Source organism: Leptodactylus fuscus, chromosome 7 (assembly GCF_031893055.1).
Source record: "Leptodactylus fuscus isolate aLepFus1 chromosome 7, aLepFus1.hap2, whole genome shotgun sequence".
Classification (NCBI taxonomy): Eukaryota; Metazoa; Chordata; class Amphibia; order Anura; family Leptodactylidae; genus Leptodactylus; species Leptodactylus fuscus.
This window is the reverse complement of record NC_134271.1, coordinates 70,823,063-70,836,533: the sequence shown is the minus strand read 5'-3', so window position 1 is coordinate 70,836,533 and position 13,471 is coordinate 70,823,063. Positions and strand designations below refer to the sequence as shown.

The 13,471-nt window shown below is 46.3% G+C and overlaps 1 protein-coding gene across 4 annotated transcripts in view; it reads right to left on the bottom strand.

The window, feature by feature from the left end:
* The window catches only part of ZNF507 (zinc finger protein 507), a 42,820-nt gene that overhangs the window by 8,682 nt on the left and 20,667 nt on the right, over nucleotides 1–13,471 (bottom strand). For all 4 annotated transcript variants that reach the window (XM_075282104.1, XM_075282105.1, XM_075282106.1 and 1 more), the window contains exon 3: nucleotides 12,345–12,459. In XM_075282104.1, the coding sequence (XP_075138205.1) occupies nucleotides 12,345–12,459 (115 nt within the window). The remainder of the gene's footprint in view (nucleotides 1–12,344; nucleotides 12,460–13,471) is intronic.

Here is a 13,471-nt window from a genome sequence, read left to right as displayed (position 1 = left end):
CTTCTCCTGCACCATCAAAGGCACCATCAGGCGCTTCTTTACAACAACCCACCATCTCTCAGACATTGGAGCGCCGGCAGAAATACACCGCTAACCACCCACCCACGCAAGCCTAGAACGCCAACATCGCTAAACTGCTGGCCCAGGAGAGGTTGGCGTTCCGGCTTGTTGAAACTCCCGCCTTCCCGGACCTGATGGCAACTGTGGCACCTCACTATGCCGTCCCTAGCCGTCTCAACTTCTCCCGGTGTGGCGTCCCCGCCTTGCACCAGCACGTGTCACTCAACATCAGGTGGGCCCTTAGTTCCGCGCTTTGCTGCAAGGTCCACTTGACCACCGACACTTGGACAAGCGCCTGTGGTCAGGGATGCTGCAGTGCTTATCTTTAATGACAGGCAGGGTGAATGTGGTGGAGTCTGTTCCTCGGGTGCAAACTGGGGTGGCCTATCTCCTCTCCCAGGCCAAAATTCATGGCAGGAGTAGACTGAAACCCTACGACGCTGCAACCTCCACCACAGCTACTAGCGGCAAACGCTAAAACACTGGTGTGGGGAGACGTCAGCAGGCGGTGCTGAAGCTCATCAGCTTGGGGGACAGACAGCACAGTGCCTCCGAGGTCAGGGATGCCATCCTGGCTGAGATGGCATTTTTTTTTTCCCTGCTACACCTGGGGCCTGGCATTTTTACGCCTGTGATAATGGCTGGAACCTGGTAGCGGCTCTGGAGCTTGCCAGCCTCCAACACGTTCCATGTTTGGCCCACGTCTAACCTAGTGGTGCAAAGTTTTTTAAAAACATACCCAAATGTACCGAAGCTACTGTTGAAAATGCGGCGCTTGTGCGCCCACTTTTGCAAGTGCACAGGAGTCGCTGCTAGCCTAAAAACACTCTAGCAAGGCCTACATCTGTCCAAACACAGGCTGTTGTCCGTCATTCACACACGCTGAAACCCTACAATACCATATCTTGAGCAGGGTGTGTGAGCTGCACAGACCTTTGATGGAGTTCCATCTACAAAACCCAAGGGTTCCTCAAAGTCAGCAACCAAAGTTTCTGCACCATGAGTTTCCAGGGGTGGCAGAGTTATGGCTAGGGGAAGAGGCATGGATAGGGATGATGTCTAGGGGCAAAAGCAGTGTGGATGTGGAGGCAAGCTAAGCAGGAAAAACTGGGGGTACAAGCTAAGGCATGGACTGGGGTGATGTCTAGGGGCAAAAGCAGTGTGGATGTGGAGGCAAGCTAAGCAGGAAAAACTGGGGATACAAGCTAAGGCATGGACTGGGGTGATGTCTAGGGGCAAAAGCAGTGTGGATGTGGAGGCAAGCTAAGCAGGAAAAACTGGGGGTACAAGCTAAGGCATGGACTGGGGTGATGTCTAGGGGCAAAAGCAGTGTGGATGTGGAGGCAAGCTAAGCAGGAAAAACTGGGGGTACAAGCTAAGGCATGGACTGGGGTGATGTCTAGGGGCAAAAGCAGTGTGGATGTGGAGGCAAGCTAAGCAGGAAAAACTGGGGGTACAAGCTAAGGCATGGACTAGGGTGATGTCTAGGGGCAAAAGCAGTGTGGATGTGGAGGCAAGCTAAGCAGGAAAAACTGGGGGTACAAGCTAAGGCATGGACTGGGGTGATGTCTAGGGGCAAAAGCAGTGTGGATGTGGAGGCAAGCTAAGCAGGAAAAACTGGGGGTACAAGCTAAGGCATGGACTGGGGTGATGTCTAGGGGCAAAAGCAGTGTGGATGTGGAGGCAAGCTAAGCAGGAAAAACTGGGGGTACAAGCTAAGGCATGGACTGGGGTGATGTCTAGGGGCAAAAGCAGTGTGGATGTGGAGGCAAGCTAAGCAGGAAAAACTGGGGGTACAAGCTAAGGCATGGACTGGGGTGATGTCTAGGGGCAAAAGCAGTGTGGATGTGGAGGCAAGCAAAGCAGGGAAAATGGTGGCTAGAGGCAAAGGGATGTCCATAGGCAGCAAGGGCAAAGATGCAAAACTCTCCCGTTTCAAGAATTTTCCTGACTTGTTTCCCCACAAAACATTCCTGGGAGGAGGGCTGAAACACCACCCTCCTCCTCCTCCGCTGTTAGATTTACCCCAGCTACGAGCTGAAAACGCTGCAACACTGGTGTGGGGAGACGTCAGCAGGCTGGGCTGAAGCTCATCAGCTTGGGAGACGGACAGCACACTGCCTCTGAGGTCAGGGATGCCATCCTGGATGAGATGGCAATTTGTTTATCCCCGCTGCCCCTGGGGCCAGGTTTTTTAGCTTGTTGGAGGGCTCTGGAGCTTGCCAGCCTCCAACACGTTCCATGCCTGGCCCACATGTTCAATGTAGTGGTGCAATGATTTTTAAAAACATACCCCAAATTAGCTGAGCTAAGGGTGAAAGTGCGGCACTTGGACACCCACTTTCCCAAGTCTACAGTACCTGGAGCTAGCCGCAATACACTCCAGCAAGGCCTACATCTGCCTGAAGCACCTACTGTTGTGCGAGGTCACCACACGCTCTAACCCTAGATACCGTATGTTCAGCAGGGTGTGTGAGCAGCAGAGACCTTTGATGGAGTACCAGCTACAAAACCCAAGGGTTCCTCAGAGTCAGCTCCCTCACTTTCTGCACCATGAGTTTCCATGGGTGGCAGACTTATGGCTAGAGGCACAGGCATGGATAGGGGTGATGTGTAGGGGCAAAAGCAGTGTGGATGTGGAGGCAAGCTAAGCAGCAAAAACTGGGGGTACAAGCAGCCGGTGACATCATCACTGACAAGCACAGCTGTCTGTCAGCTGACAGGCTAACTTTCACCAAAATGAACAGACAATGGATAGACTCATCATATACATGTCAGTTACATGACAAATTTAGTGCAATTTGCAAGTCCAAGATGGTTTGGAGATCTGCGGAGAGGAATCTCACCACCTCTTGCGGGTGCCATCATTTGGAAGGCAAGCCCTGGGCTGGGGTGAGAGCAAGCGCAGGATAATCGTCGTTTGGCCTGGCGGCCACTGCCTCTTCCACTGTTGACAGGGCTGGCGCTGCAGTCCAGACCAGGAGCCAGGACACCTCCACATCTGCCTCTGACACTTTGGGGAGTTCACCCTTATCCTCACCTTTTCCTGCCATTTCTCCTTTTGCCCGCGCCATCATGCGCCTCTTCCCAGCAACTCCCCATCTCCCAAGCCTTTCATTTCATGCTAAAGTACAGCGCAACCCACCCACATGCCCAAGGCTTCAACGGCCTCATCTCAAGAAATCTGGCCCAGGAGATGTTGGAATCCCGGCTGGGGGACACTCTGCCCTTTTTGGGCAGAGTGTCTACTGCGCCACCGCACTGTGCCGTCCACACCAGCACTTTCCCCCAAACATGAGGCGGTCCCTAAATTCAGCGCTTAGCCCTAAAGTTCCATGTGACCAGTTACGAATGGACAAGTGCATGCGGACAGGGACGCTACCTTTCAATTTGGGCACAGTGGTTGAATGTAGTTGAGGCGTGGACCGGGTCGCAAAATGTGGTGGCCTGACTTGTCTCCCCACACAACATTCCTGGGAGGAGGGCTGAAACACCACCCTCCTCCGCTGTTAAATTGACCCCAGCTACGAGCTGGAAACGCTGCAACACTGGTGTGGGGAGACGTCAGCGGGCCGTGCTGAAGCTCATCAGCTTGGGGGCCAGACAGCACACTGCCTACAAAGTGAGTCATGCCATCCTCGATGAGACGGCAATGTGGTTTTTGCCACTGCACCTGGGCCCAGGCATGTTGTCATGTGTGATAATGGCCGTAACCTGGGATTGGCTCTGTAGCTTGGCAGCCTGCAACATATTCCATGCCTGGGCCACGTTTTTAACTCATTGCTGCTAATCTTTTGAAAAAGGTACCCCAATGTTCCTGAGCTACTGGTGAAAGTGTGGCGCTTGTGCGGATAGTTTTTAAAGTGTATAGTTGCCGCTGCTAGCCTCTATGCACTCCTACAACGCCTGTACCTGCTGGAACAACGGCTGTTGTGCGACGTCTCCACACTGCTGGCACTAAACATATCATGTGTTGAGCAGAGTGTGTGAGCAGCACAGACCTTTGATGTAGTTCCAACTCCAAAACCCTCGGGTTCGTCAAAGTCAACTCCCTCAGTTGCTCAACCATGAGTGGCCATGGGTGGCAGACTTATGTGAAATCCCATCCCATCCATTGCACTGGACACGAAACATTAGCATGCGCTCAGCACAACTTCGGATATGGCAGATGCGTTAAGCAGGGTGCAGGGTACAACACAGACCAGGCCCGAGTACCAGGAACAGGTGTTAGAAATACTGCAGCATCTGCCATTTCCTTCCAATTTTGGGGTTTTGGACCCGCCACCGACTTGTCTGGACCTAAGTGGGGATCATGAGACACAGTTGCCATCAAGGCAAGCTGTGGTCATGTGCGGTTTGCAGTAAGGGGGCAGTGCGCAATTGGAAGAGGAGTTGGTGGATGACGAGGCCACCGACCCCACATGGACAGGGGTGATGTCTAGGGGCTAAAGCAGTGTAGATGTAGAGGGAAGCTAAATCAACAAAAAACCTGGGTAGAAGCAAAGGCATAAACTGGGGTGATGTTTAGGGGTGAAAGCAGAGTAGATGTGGAGGGAAGCTAAGCAGCAAAAACAGTGGGTAGAAGCAAAGGCATGCAAAACTCTACCCTGTTGGAAGACTTATTCCTAGGTCTGGAACACGTTAATGGCCCCCCTGGACAAATTACTGCCACTCAGGGGCCTAGTGTCACCAGGAGGGACAAGTATAGGCGCATGTTGTGGGAATACCTGGCCGACACCAGCTCTGTCCTCTCCGATCCCTCTGTGCTCTACAGCCTAAACTTATTTTCTCATCTTTTTTTCTGAACTGCACATCTCTTGCCTGCTTCCTTTGGGATCTTAGAAATGGTGGTCCACTTCCACAGATGGTAACTTCAATAGACAGTGTAACGGGAGTAGCTGAGGGATCGCTGTCTTAACCACTTTTTGGCACAAAATTAACTTCCAAAGCCAAATATGGTGCAAGTATATGATGCAAGGACACCTACACACCTATCTCTGACACATTGGGGAGTTCACCCTCATGCGCCCTTTTGGCCTGCACCATCATGCGCCTCTTCCCAGCCACTCCACATTTCCCAAGCTTTTCATTGCAGGCAGAAGTACAATACAACCCACCCCCATGCCCAAGCCTGTAACAGCCTCATCGATAAACTGCTGGCCCTGGAGATGTTGGTGTTTGTTTATGCTTCTGGAGACCCAGGCCTTCCGTCAGCAGATGGCAGCTGGGGCACCTCCCTATGCTGGGCCTAGCCGTTACTACTTCTCTTGGTGTGCTGTCTCTGCCTTGCGCCTGCATGTGTCCCATAACATCAGTCGGGCCCAGAGCTCTGCGCTTTGCTGCAAGGTCCACTTGACCACCGACACATGGACAAGCGCCTGTGGTCAGGGATGCTGCAGTGCTTATCTTTAATGACAGGCAGGGTGAATGTGGTGGAGTCTGTTCCCCGGGTGCAAACTGGGGTGGCCTATCTCCTCTCCCAGGCCATGGCAGGAGTAGACTGAAACCCTACGAAGCTGCAACCTCCACCCCAGCTACTAGCGGAAAACACTGTAACACTGGCATGGGGAGATGTCAGTAGGCCGTGCTGAAACTGATCAGCTTGGGGGACAGACAGCACAGTGCCTCCGAGGTCAGGGATGCCATCCTGGCTGAGATGGCATTTTTTTTTCCCTGCTACACCTGGGGCCTGGCATTTTTGCGCCTGTGATAATGGCTGGAACCTGGTAGCAGATCTGGAGCTTGCCAGACTCAAACACGGTCCACGCATGGCCCACGTTTTCCAACTTGTTGGTGCCATGTTTCTTTGAAACCTACACCATTGTGCCTGATATACAGGTCAAAGTGGGGCCATTTTCGTAAGTGAGAACTAGCCTCTGCTAGGCAGAAAACATTCAGAGCACACTCCTCTCATCTTCGCACCGTTGGCTGGCGGAGGAAGACGAGGGGGTTGGAGTGGCATCTGATGTCCCTATCCCACACGAGGCTAGAGGGTGCACTTCAGTGCATCCCATTGCTTCACCACAAATGGTGTGAAGGGGAGTGGAAAATGGAGGAAATGGAGAGTGACCCTTACAGTTGGGGCCAGCAAAGGCATGCCAAGTAACACACTGGCACACATGGCTGACTTCATCTTGGGTTGCTTTTCAACACATATTTCACATCATGAAGAACAAATAATACTGGATTTTTTCAAGCCTCGAACCCCGGTCTAGGTCTAATGTCTGTTCCTTTCTTATATTAGGGGAGAGGGAAAAAAAATTACTTCAGTGATACGTTTAGCGTACATAGACTGACTATTAATGTGTATCCCACTTAGTGTTGTTAGGGTTACACACCGTCACAACCTGGCTAAAGCTTCTATAGCTGTTAATAAAGTCAACATAACTTTACGGTATCCAAAAAGACAGCTGGTACCGACAGAGAGCAAGACAAATGTCACCCAAAGCTGTGAGCTCTGAACACCCACAGTGACTTTGGCGTCATCATCATTATAAGGGAGTGGGTGGTAATAAATAACTTGGCAGTGCCTAAAACCCAAAAAGCTTATACAACTATATTTACATTAAGATACACAAATGAAACTTTTCAGTAGCATGTCATGAGACAAGCTGATAAGCTCTTCCTTTGTGCAGTGCTATTTGAAAGTTAAACGCTGCCTTTATTTTAATTCTGGAGAAGGTGCAGACATTAGATTTAGAACATGTTGTCTTCATTGTCCAAATCCTCTATATAGGTAACGCGTTTTTCGGGCCGAGCTGTCTGGGAACGAGCTGGTGCAGCACTGACAACCTGGGTGAATATGGCAAGAGCCTGAGATGTAGGGTGAATGAATCCCCAAATTATTTGTGGAATTCCCAGTGAGACAATGGCACTGTATACCAGTATTAAAAATTGTGGGTGCACATAACCCCCATATATTCTTTGAATTCCCAGTCAGACAATGGCACTGTATAGCAGTATTAAAAATTGTGGGTGCACGTAACCCCCATATATTCTTTGAATTCCCAGTCAGACAATGGCACTGTATACCAGTATTAAAAATTGTGGGTGCACGTAACCCCCATATATTCTTTGAATTCCCAGTCAGACAATGGCACTGTATACCAGTAGTAAAAATTGTGGGTGCACGTAACCCCCATATATTCTTTGAATTCCCAGTCAGACAATGGCACTGTATACCAGTATTAAAAATTGTGGGTGCACGTAACCCCCATATATTCTTTGAATTCCCAGTCAGACAATGGCACTGTATAGCAGTATTAAAAATTGTGGGTGCACGTAACCCCCATATATTCTTTGAATTCCCAGTCAGACAATGGCACTGTATAGCAGTATTAAAAATTGTGGGTGCACGTAACCCCCATATATTCTTTGAATTCCCAGTCAGACAATGGCACTGTATACCAGTATTAAAAATTGTGGGTGCACGTAACCCCCATATATTCTTTGAATTCCCAGTCAGACAATGGCACTGTATAGCAGTATTAAAAATTGTGGGTGCACGTAACCCCCATATATTCTTTGAATTCCCAGTCAGACAATGGCACTATATACCAGTATTAAAAATTGTGGGTGCACATAACCCCCATATATTCTTTGAATTCCCAGTCAGACAATGGCACTGTATACCAGTATTAAAAATTGTGGGTGCACGTAACCCCCATATATTCTTTGAATTCCCAGTCAGACAATGGCACTGTATACCAGTAGTAAAAATTGTGGGTGCACATAACCCCCATATATTCTTTGAATTCCCAGTCAGACAATGGCACTGTATACCAGTATTAAAAATTGTGGGTGCACATAACCCCCATATATTCTTTGAATTCCCAGTCAGACAATGGCACTGTATAGCAGTATTAAAAATTGTGGGTGCACGTAACCCCCATATATTCTTTGAATTCCCAGTCAGACAATGGCACTGTATACCAGTATTAAAAATTGTGGGTGCACGTAACCCCCATATATTCTTTGAATTCCCAGTCAGACAATGGCACTGTATACCAGTAGTAAAAATTGTGGGTGCACATAACCCCCATATATTCTTTGAATTCCCAGTCAGACAATGGCACTGTATACCAGTATTAAAAATTGTGGGTGCACATAACCCCCATATATTCTTTGAATTCCCAGTCAGACAATGGCACTGTATACCAGTATTAAAAATTGTGGGTGCACGTAACCCCCATATATTCTTTGAATTCCCAGTCAGACAATGGCACTGTATACCAGTAGTAAAAATTGTGGGTGCACATAACCCCCATATATTCTTTGAATTCCCAGTCAGACAATGGCACTGTATACCAGTATTAAAAATTGTGGGTGCACATAACCCCCATATATTCTTTGAATTCCCAGTCAGACAATGGCACTGTATAGCAGTATTAAAAATTGTGGGTGCACGTAACCCCCATATATTCTTTGAATTCCCAGTCAGACAATGGCACTATATACCAGTATTAAAAATTGTGGGTGCACATAACCCCCATATATTCTTTGAATTCCCAGTCAGACAATGGCACTGTATACCAGTATTAAAAATTGTGGGTGCACGTAACCCCCATATATTCTTTGAATTCCCAGTCAGACAATGGCACTGTATACCAGTAGTAAAAATTGTGGGTGCACATAACCCCCATATATTCTTTGAATTCCCAGTCAGACAATGGCACTGTATACCAGTATTAAAAATTGTGGGTGCACATAACCCCCATATATTCTTTGAATTCCCAGTCAGACAATGGCACTGTATACCAGTATTAAAAATTGTGGGTGCACATAACCCCCATATATTCTTTGAATTCCCAGTGAGACAAAGGAACTGTATAGCAGTATTAAAAATTGTGGGTGCACGTAACCCCCATATATTCTTTGAATTCCCAGTCAGACAATGGCACTGTATACCAGTATTAAAAATTGTGGGTGCACGTAACCCCCATATATTCTTTGAATTCCCAGTCAGACAATGGCACTATATACCAGTATTAAAAATTGTGGGTGCACATAACCCCCATATATTCTTTGAATTCCCAGTCAGACAATGGCACTGTATAGCAGTATTAAAAATTGTGGGTGCACATAACCCCCATATATTCTTTGAATTCCCAGTGAGACAATGGCACTGTATACCAGTAGCAAAAATTGTGGGTGTATATAGCCCCAATTCTATTGCTAGGGGACTTGCAGGGTATTTCTGAGGTGAAGGTGGGGGGGCACACCGTTGGAACGGGGATTTGGGGTGTATATATGGGGTATACGGGAATACACTGTCAGTGTGTTCCATTCAGGATCCTGGGAAAGCTGGGTTGCGGCGATTGAGCCCGTCAGTGCCACGTTACACTGACAAGCTTCTCCCTGGAATTGAAGTTATATGTAAGCCCAATATATTCTTTGAATTCCCAGTGAGACAATGGCACTATATGGCAGTAGCAAAAATAGTGGGTGTATATAGCCCCAATTCTATTGCTAGGGGACTTGCAGGGTATTTCTGGGGTGAAGGTGGGGGGGCACACCGTTGGAACGGGTATCGGGGGTATATATCGGGTATACGGGAATACACTGACAGTGTATTCCATTCAGGATCCTGGGAAAGCTGGGTTGCGGCGATTGAGCCCGTCAGTGCCACGTTACACTGACAAGCTTCTCCCTGGAATTTAGCTCTTATAAGAGCTGTTGGTTGTCTTCTCCTTCCTATCCTAGCCTGTCCCTGCCTACCCAGAATCTAAGCCCTAGCTAGCTGGACGGAAACCTCCGTCCTCGGTGAATTGCAAGCTCAGAATGACGCGAAGCTGGGCGGCGCTGTTCTTTTAAATTAGAGGTCACATGTTTTCGGCAGCCAATGGGTTTTGCCTACTTTTTTCAACGTCACCGGTGTCGTAGTTCCTGTCCCACCTACCCTGCGCTGTTATTGGAGCAAAAAAGGCGCCAGGGAAGGTGGGAGGGGAATCGAGTAATGGCGCACTTTACCACGCGGTGTTCGATTCGATTCGAACATGCCGAACAGCCTAATATCCGATCGAACATGAGTTCGATAGAACACTGTTCGCTCATCTCTATTCACCACCTATTATGCGGTTCTCCTGTTCCTTTTCTTCAATCTGACTACTTGTTTACATTATATTGTCTTCCATCTTCAGCCTCACACATACAACTCTATGGAGAAGAGAGGGGTGGAGTAGGATGGGTCAATTGAATTACTGACTCAAGTCTGCACTCCCAGCTTATCTACAACCTAGGTTCACACCTGCGCCTGGAGTTCATTCAGGGTTTCCATCTTTAAACCTGCTTAAAAAAATGCAGAGAGAAAAGGAGAAAAGCAGGACTTTTCTCTCCACATTTTTTCAGGGAAAAACAGGCGGACCCCATTATAGTCTATGGGGTCCCCAAGTAACCACTTTTTACCGGGGTTTGGTTTTTGTTCTTTGGATCTCCAAGTGGACCCAATAAATGGAAACCCAGGAGCAGGTGCGAACCTAGCGTAACAGCAACAATTATGAGTCTTTATTCTACCTTCACACCCCCACATATAGACTAATATAGAGAAAGTAACTGACTGAAAAGTGGAGTATTACTATCCATCTATAATGTATATTTTTGTCTGTACTTGAACCCTACAAATTGTAAAGTGCTGTGGAATATGTTGGCGCTATATAAATAAAATGTATTGCATTATAGAAGTAAAACATATTTCTTTAATAAGATTACAAAGTTCTTATATTAACCTGTACTATTCATTTGAAAGATTGTTGTTTATAACTGTGTAATAAGATATGTTTTTTTTTTCCACAAAATCATAGTGTCTTATTGATGTGATATGACAGGGTTAATATTTCACTGATCACTCTGTATCTCTGTATACTATTCTGTTACTGATCACGCTGTATACTATTGTGTTACTGATCACCATGTATCTTTGCATACTATTCTGTTACTGATCACGCTGTATACTATACTGTTACTGATCATCACGTTGTATACTATTCTGTTACTGATCACGCTGTATACTATACTGTTACTGATCATTACACTGTATACTATTTGGTTTCTGATCACGCTGTATAGTATACGGTTACTAATCATCACACTCTATACTATTCGGTTTCTGATCACGCTGTATACTATACTGTTACTGATCACGCTGTATACTATACTGTTACTGATCATCACGCTGTATACTATTCTGTTACTGATCAGTAGCTAAACATTTCTTAAAATTCTTGTCATCCAGTGCACACATTTCCTGGACACTCACATTCCAGCTATATCATGTATGGTAATTGTCCATTTGTCCAGACACACACATGAAAGCCCCTTCTAGTTCAAATGGGTATAAATACCTCTAGTGGTTATGTTGCTAATCAGCTTCATCAGGGACCATGAAACAGGTGCCCTACATCTCTGGCTTTCCATCCAGTGACCCATTGTATCATTTGTAACTGCAGTTAAGTATTCTCTCTTCAGTTACTAAACACATATTTTATTATACTGTTATGTAATTATAGTTATTCTTTGACCAGCTTTGGAGTTAACTGTTAAAAAAAAAAAAAAAAAAAAAAAAAACTGCCTATGCTTTTAGGGTATGTTCACATGGCGGAAAGCTGTTCCTCCGCGTGAACTCTGCACGACTTCAGTGCATCAGCATTCTGTTGCGGCATCCCACTCCTGATTAGGCCCGAATGAATGGGCCTAATCTCAAGTGAGTCTTCAGCTGTGGACGCCACGGATGTCTCAGCTGCGGGAAGAAACGGTATGTTGCTTCTATTTCCCGCTACCAGGGGAAAAAAAAAAAAAAGAAAAAAAAAAAAAGAGCGGCTCCCATTCAAATGAATGGAAGCCTTTTTTGCAGGCAGATTTTGAGGCAAAAAAACTCAGTGTGAACTAGCCCTTAGAGGTAACTTTCATATATATCTTTTTCCAGAGATCCTGTTTAACAACAGCTTAAAAGGGGTTGTCCAGGCAAAAATGGATAACCCATTTAACGTTTAAATCAGCAGGGTATAGTTTAAAAAAAAAAAAAAAAAAAAGCTGCAGCGGGAGAACACCGTAGCATCAGGGAAGGGTGAGTATGATACCCTCCTCCCCCTCACTGCCCTCGGCTGATTTAAAAGTTGAAGAGATTGTCCATTTTTTGCCTGGACAACCCCTTTAACTTGCTGCACTACACAGTTTCTGTAACTTTATCTTTATAGGATTCATGGAAATGGCAAAGAAGAGCCACCTTTGGCTAGCTCCATAACTTTCCGACCAACTCAAAAGACTGATTTGCACAATGTGAACTGTACCTTCAGAAGAAAGCTTTTCTTCCACATCCTCTGTGCAGACTTGTGGATCCTCACTTGTTGTAGATGCTGTATCTTGAACACTGCGATGTTCCCGTTCATGATTCCTTAACTGACTCTGCCAAAAAAATAAAATAAACTGTTTAATCAATGCTGGCGACCCCCACAGTAGGTTTAACTCCACACTCAATGGAATGGTCTCCTTACTCATATAAAACGCAACCTTCCAGTCTGTGCCAATGACTGAGACACTGGCACGAGACATGCAGCCCTGCCCCTACAGGTATAGTGACACACAAGACTAGATTAGTACACTCCACTCATGAAATACTCCAAGCTGTAGAAGGGTTTTCTGCTCGGATCATCACTACTTTTTTTTAGAAGTAGCTCTGTACAATAAGCTGATCATAAAGTGTTTCCCTTGCTGGGTCCTCCACCGATCAGCTGTAATAAGTGCCTGCAAGTGTTCAATTTCTTGGCACACATACCATAGGGAAAATAAAGTATTACATAGCGCACATTTAAATTAATGGGTCTTCTGTAATACAGGCAAGTCCTCCAGATCAAGGCTCACATAGTAAAAGTTCTTCATTTCAGCTGAGAGATATGGACACCTATATCAACTCAGAATATCCTAACAGGCCATTTGTAAGCTAGACAACCCCTTTAAACACCCTTAAATTTTGGCCTCCTTATTTCCATTCCCCTAACACTGCCCTTATCACAGGACGTATCATTCCTGCCTATAAGATTAGATCATTTTAATTTCAGATGACATGTCACCGATGATAAATTTCACTTTTTTTTTTTTACACTGTAAAAAATCTGCTATTTCTGTTCATGTTTTAGCAAACCTCGTACCACTTTGGGCCATGGCACCACGAAGTCTGAATGTCATCATCCTTATGCAGTACCACTGCAATGACTGACCGCGGCAGCTGCTCTAGCGCTGGAGCCATCAATTAACATGAAGACACTTCAAGAGGTCTAAGAAAAGTTTTCATTTCCAGCTGTCCTTTCTACACAGTTATTGCCCGTCACTAGATTTACATCTGTGGGGATGAAGTCATTTTTTTACTTTATGTTTTCATGCTCATATTCCTGGACCCATAACCTTTAATTATTCTGTC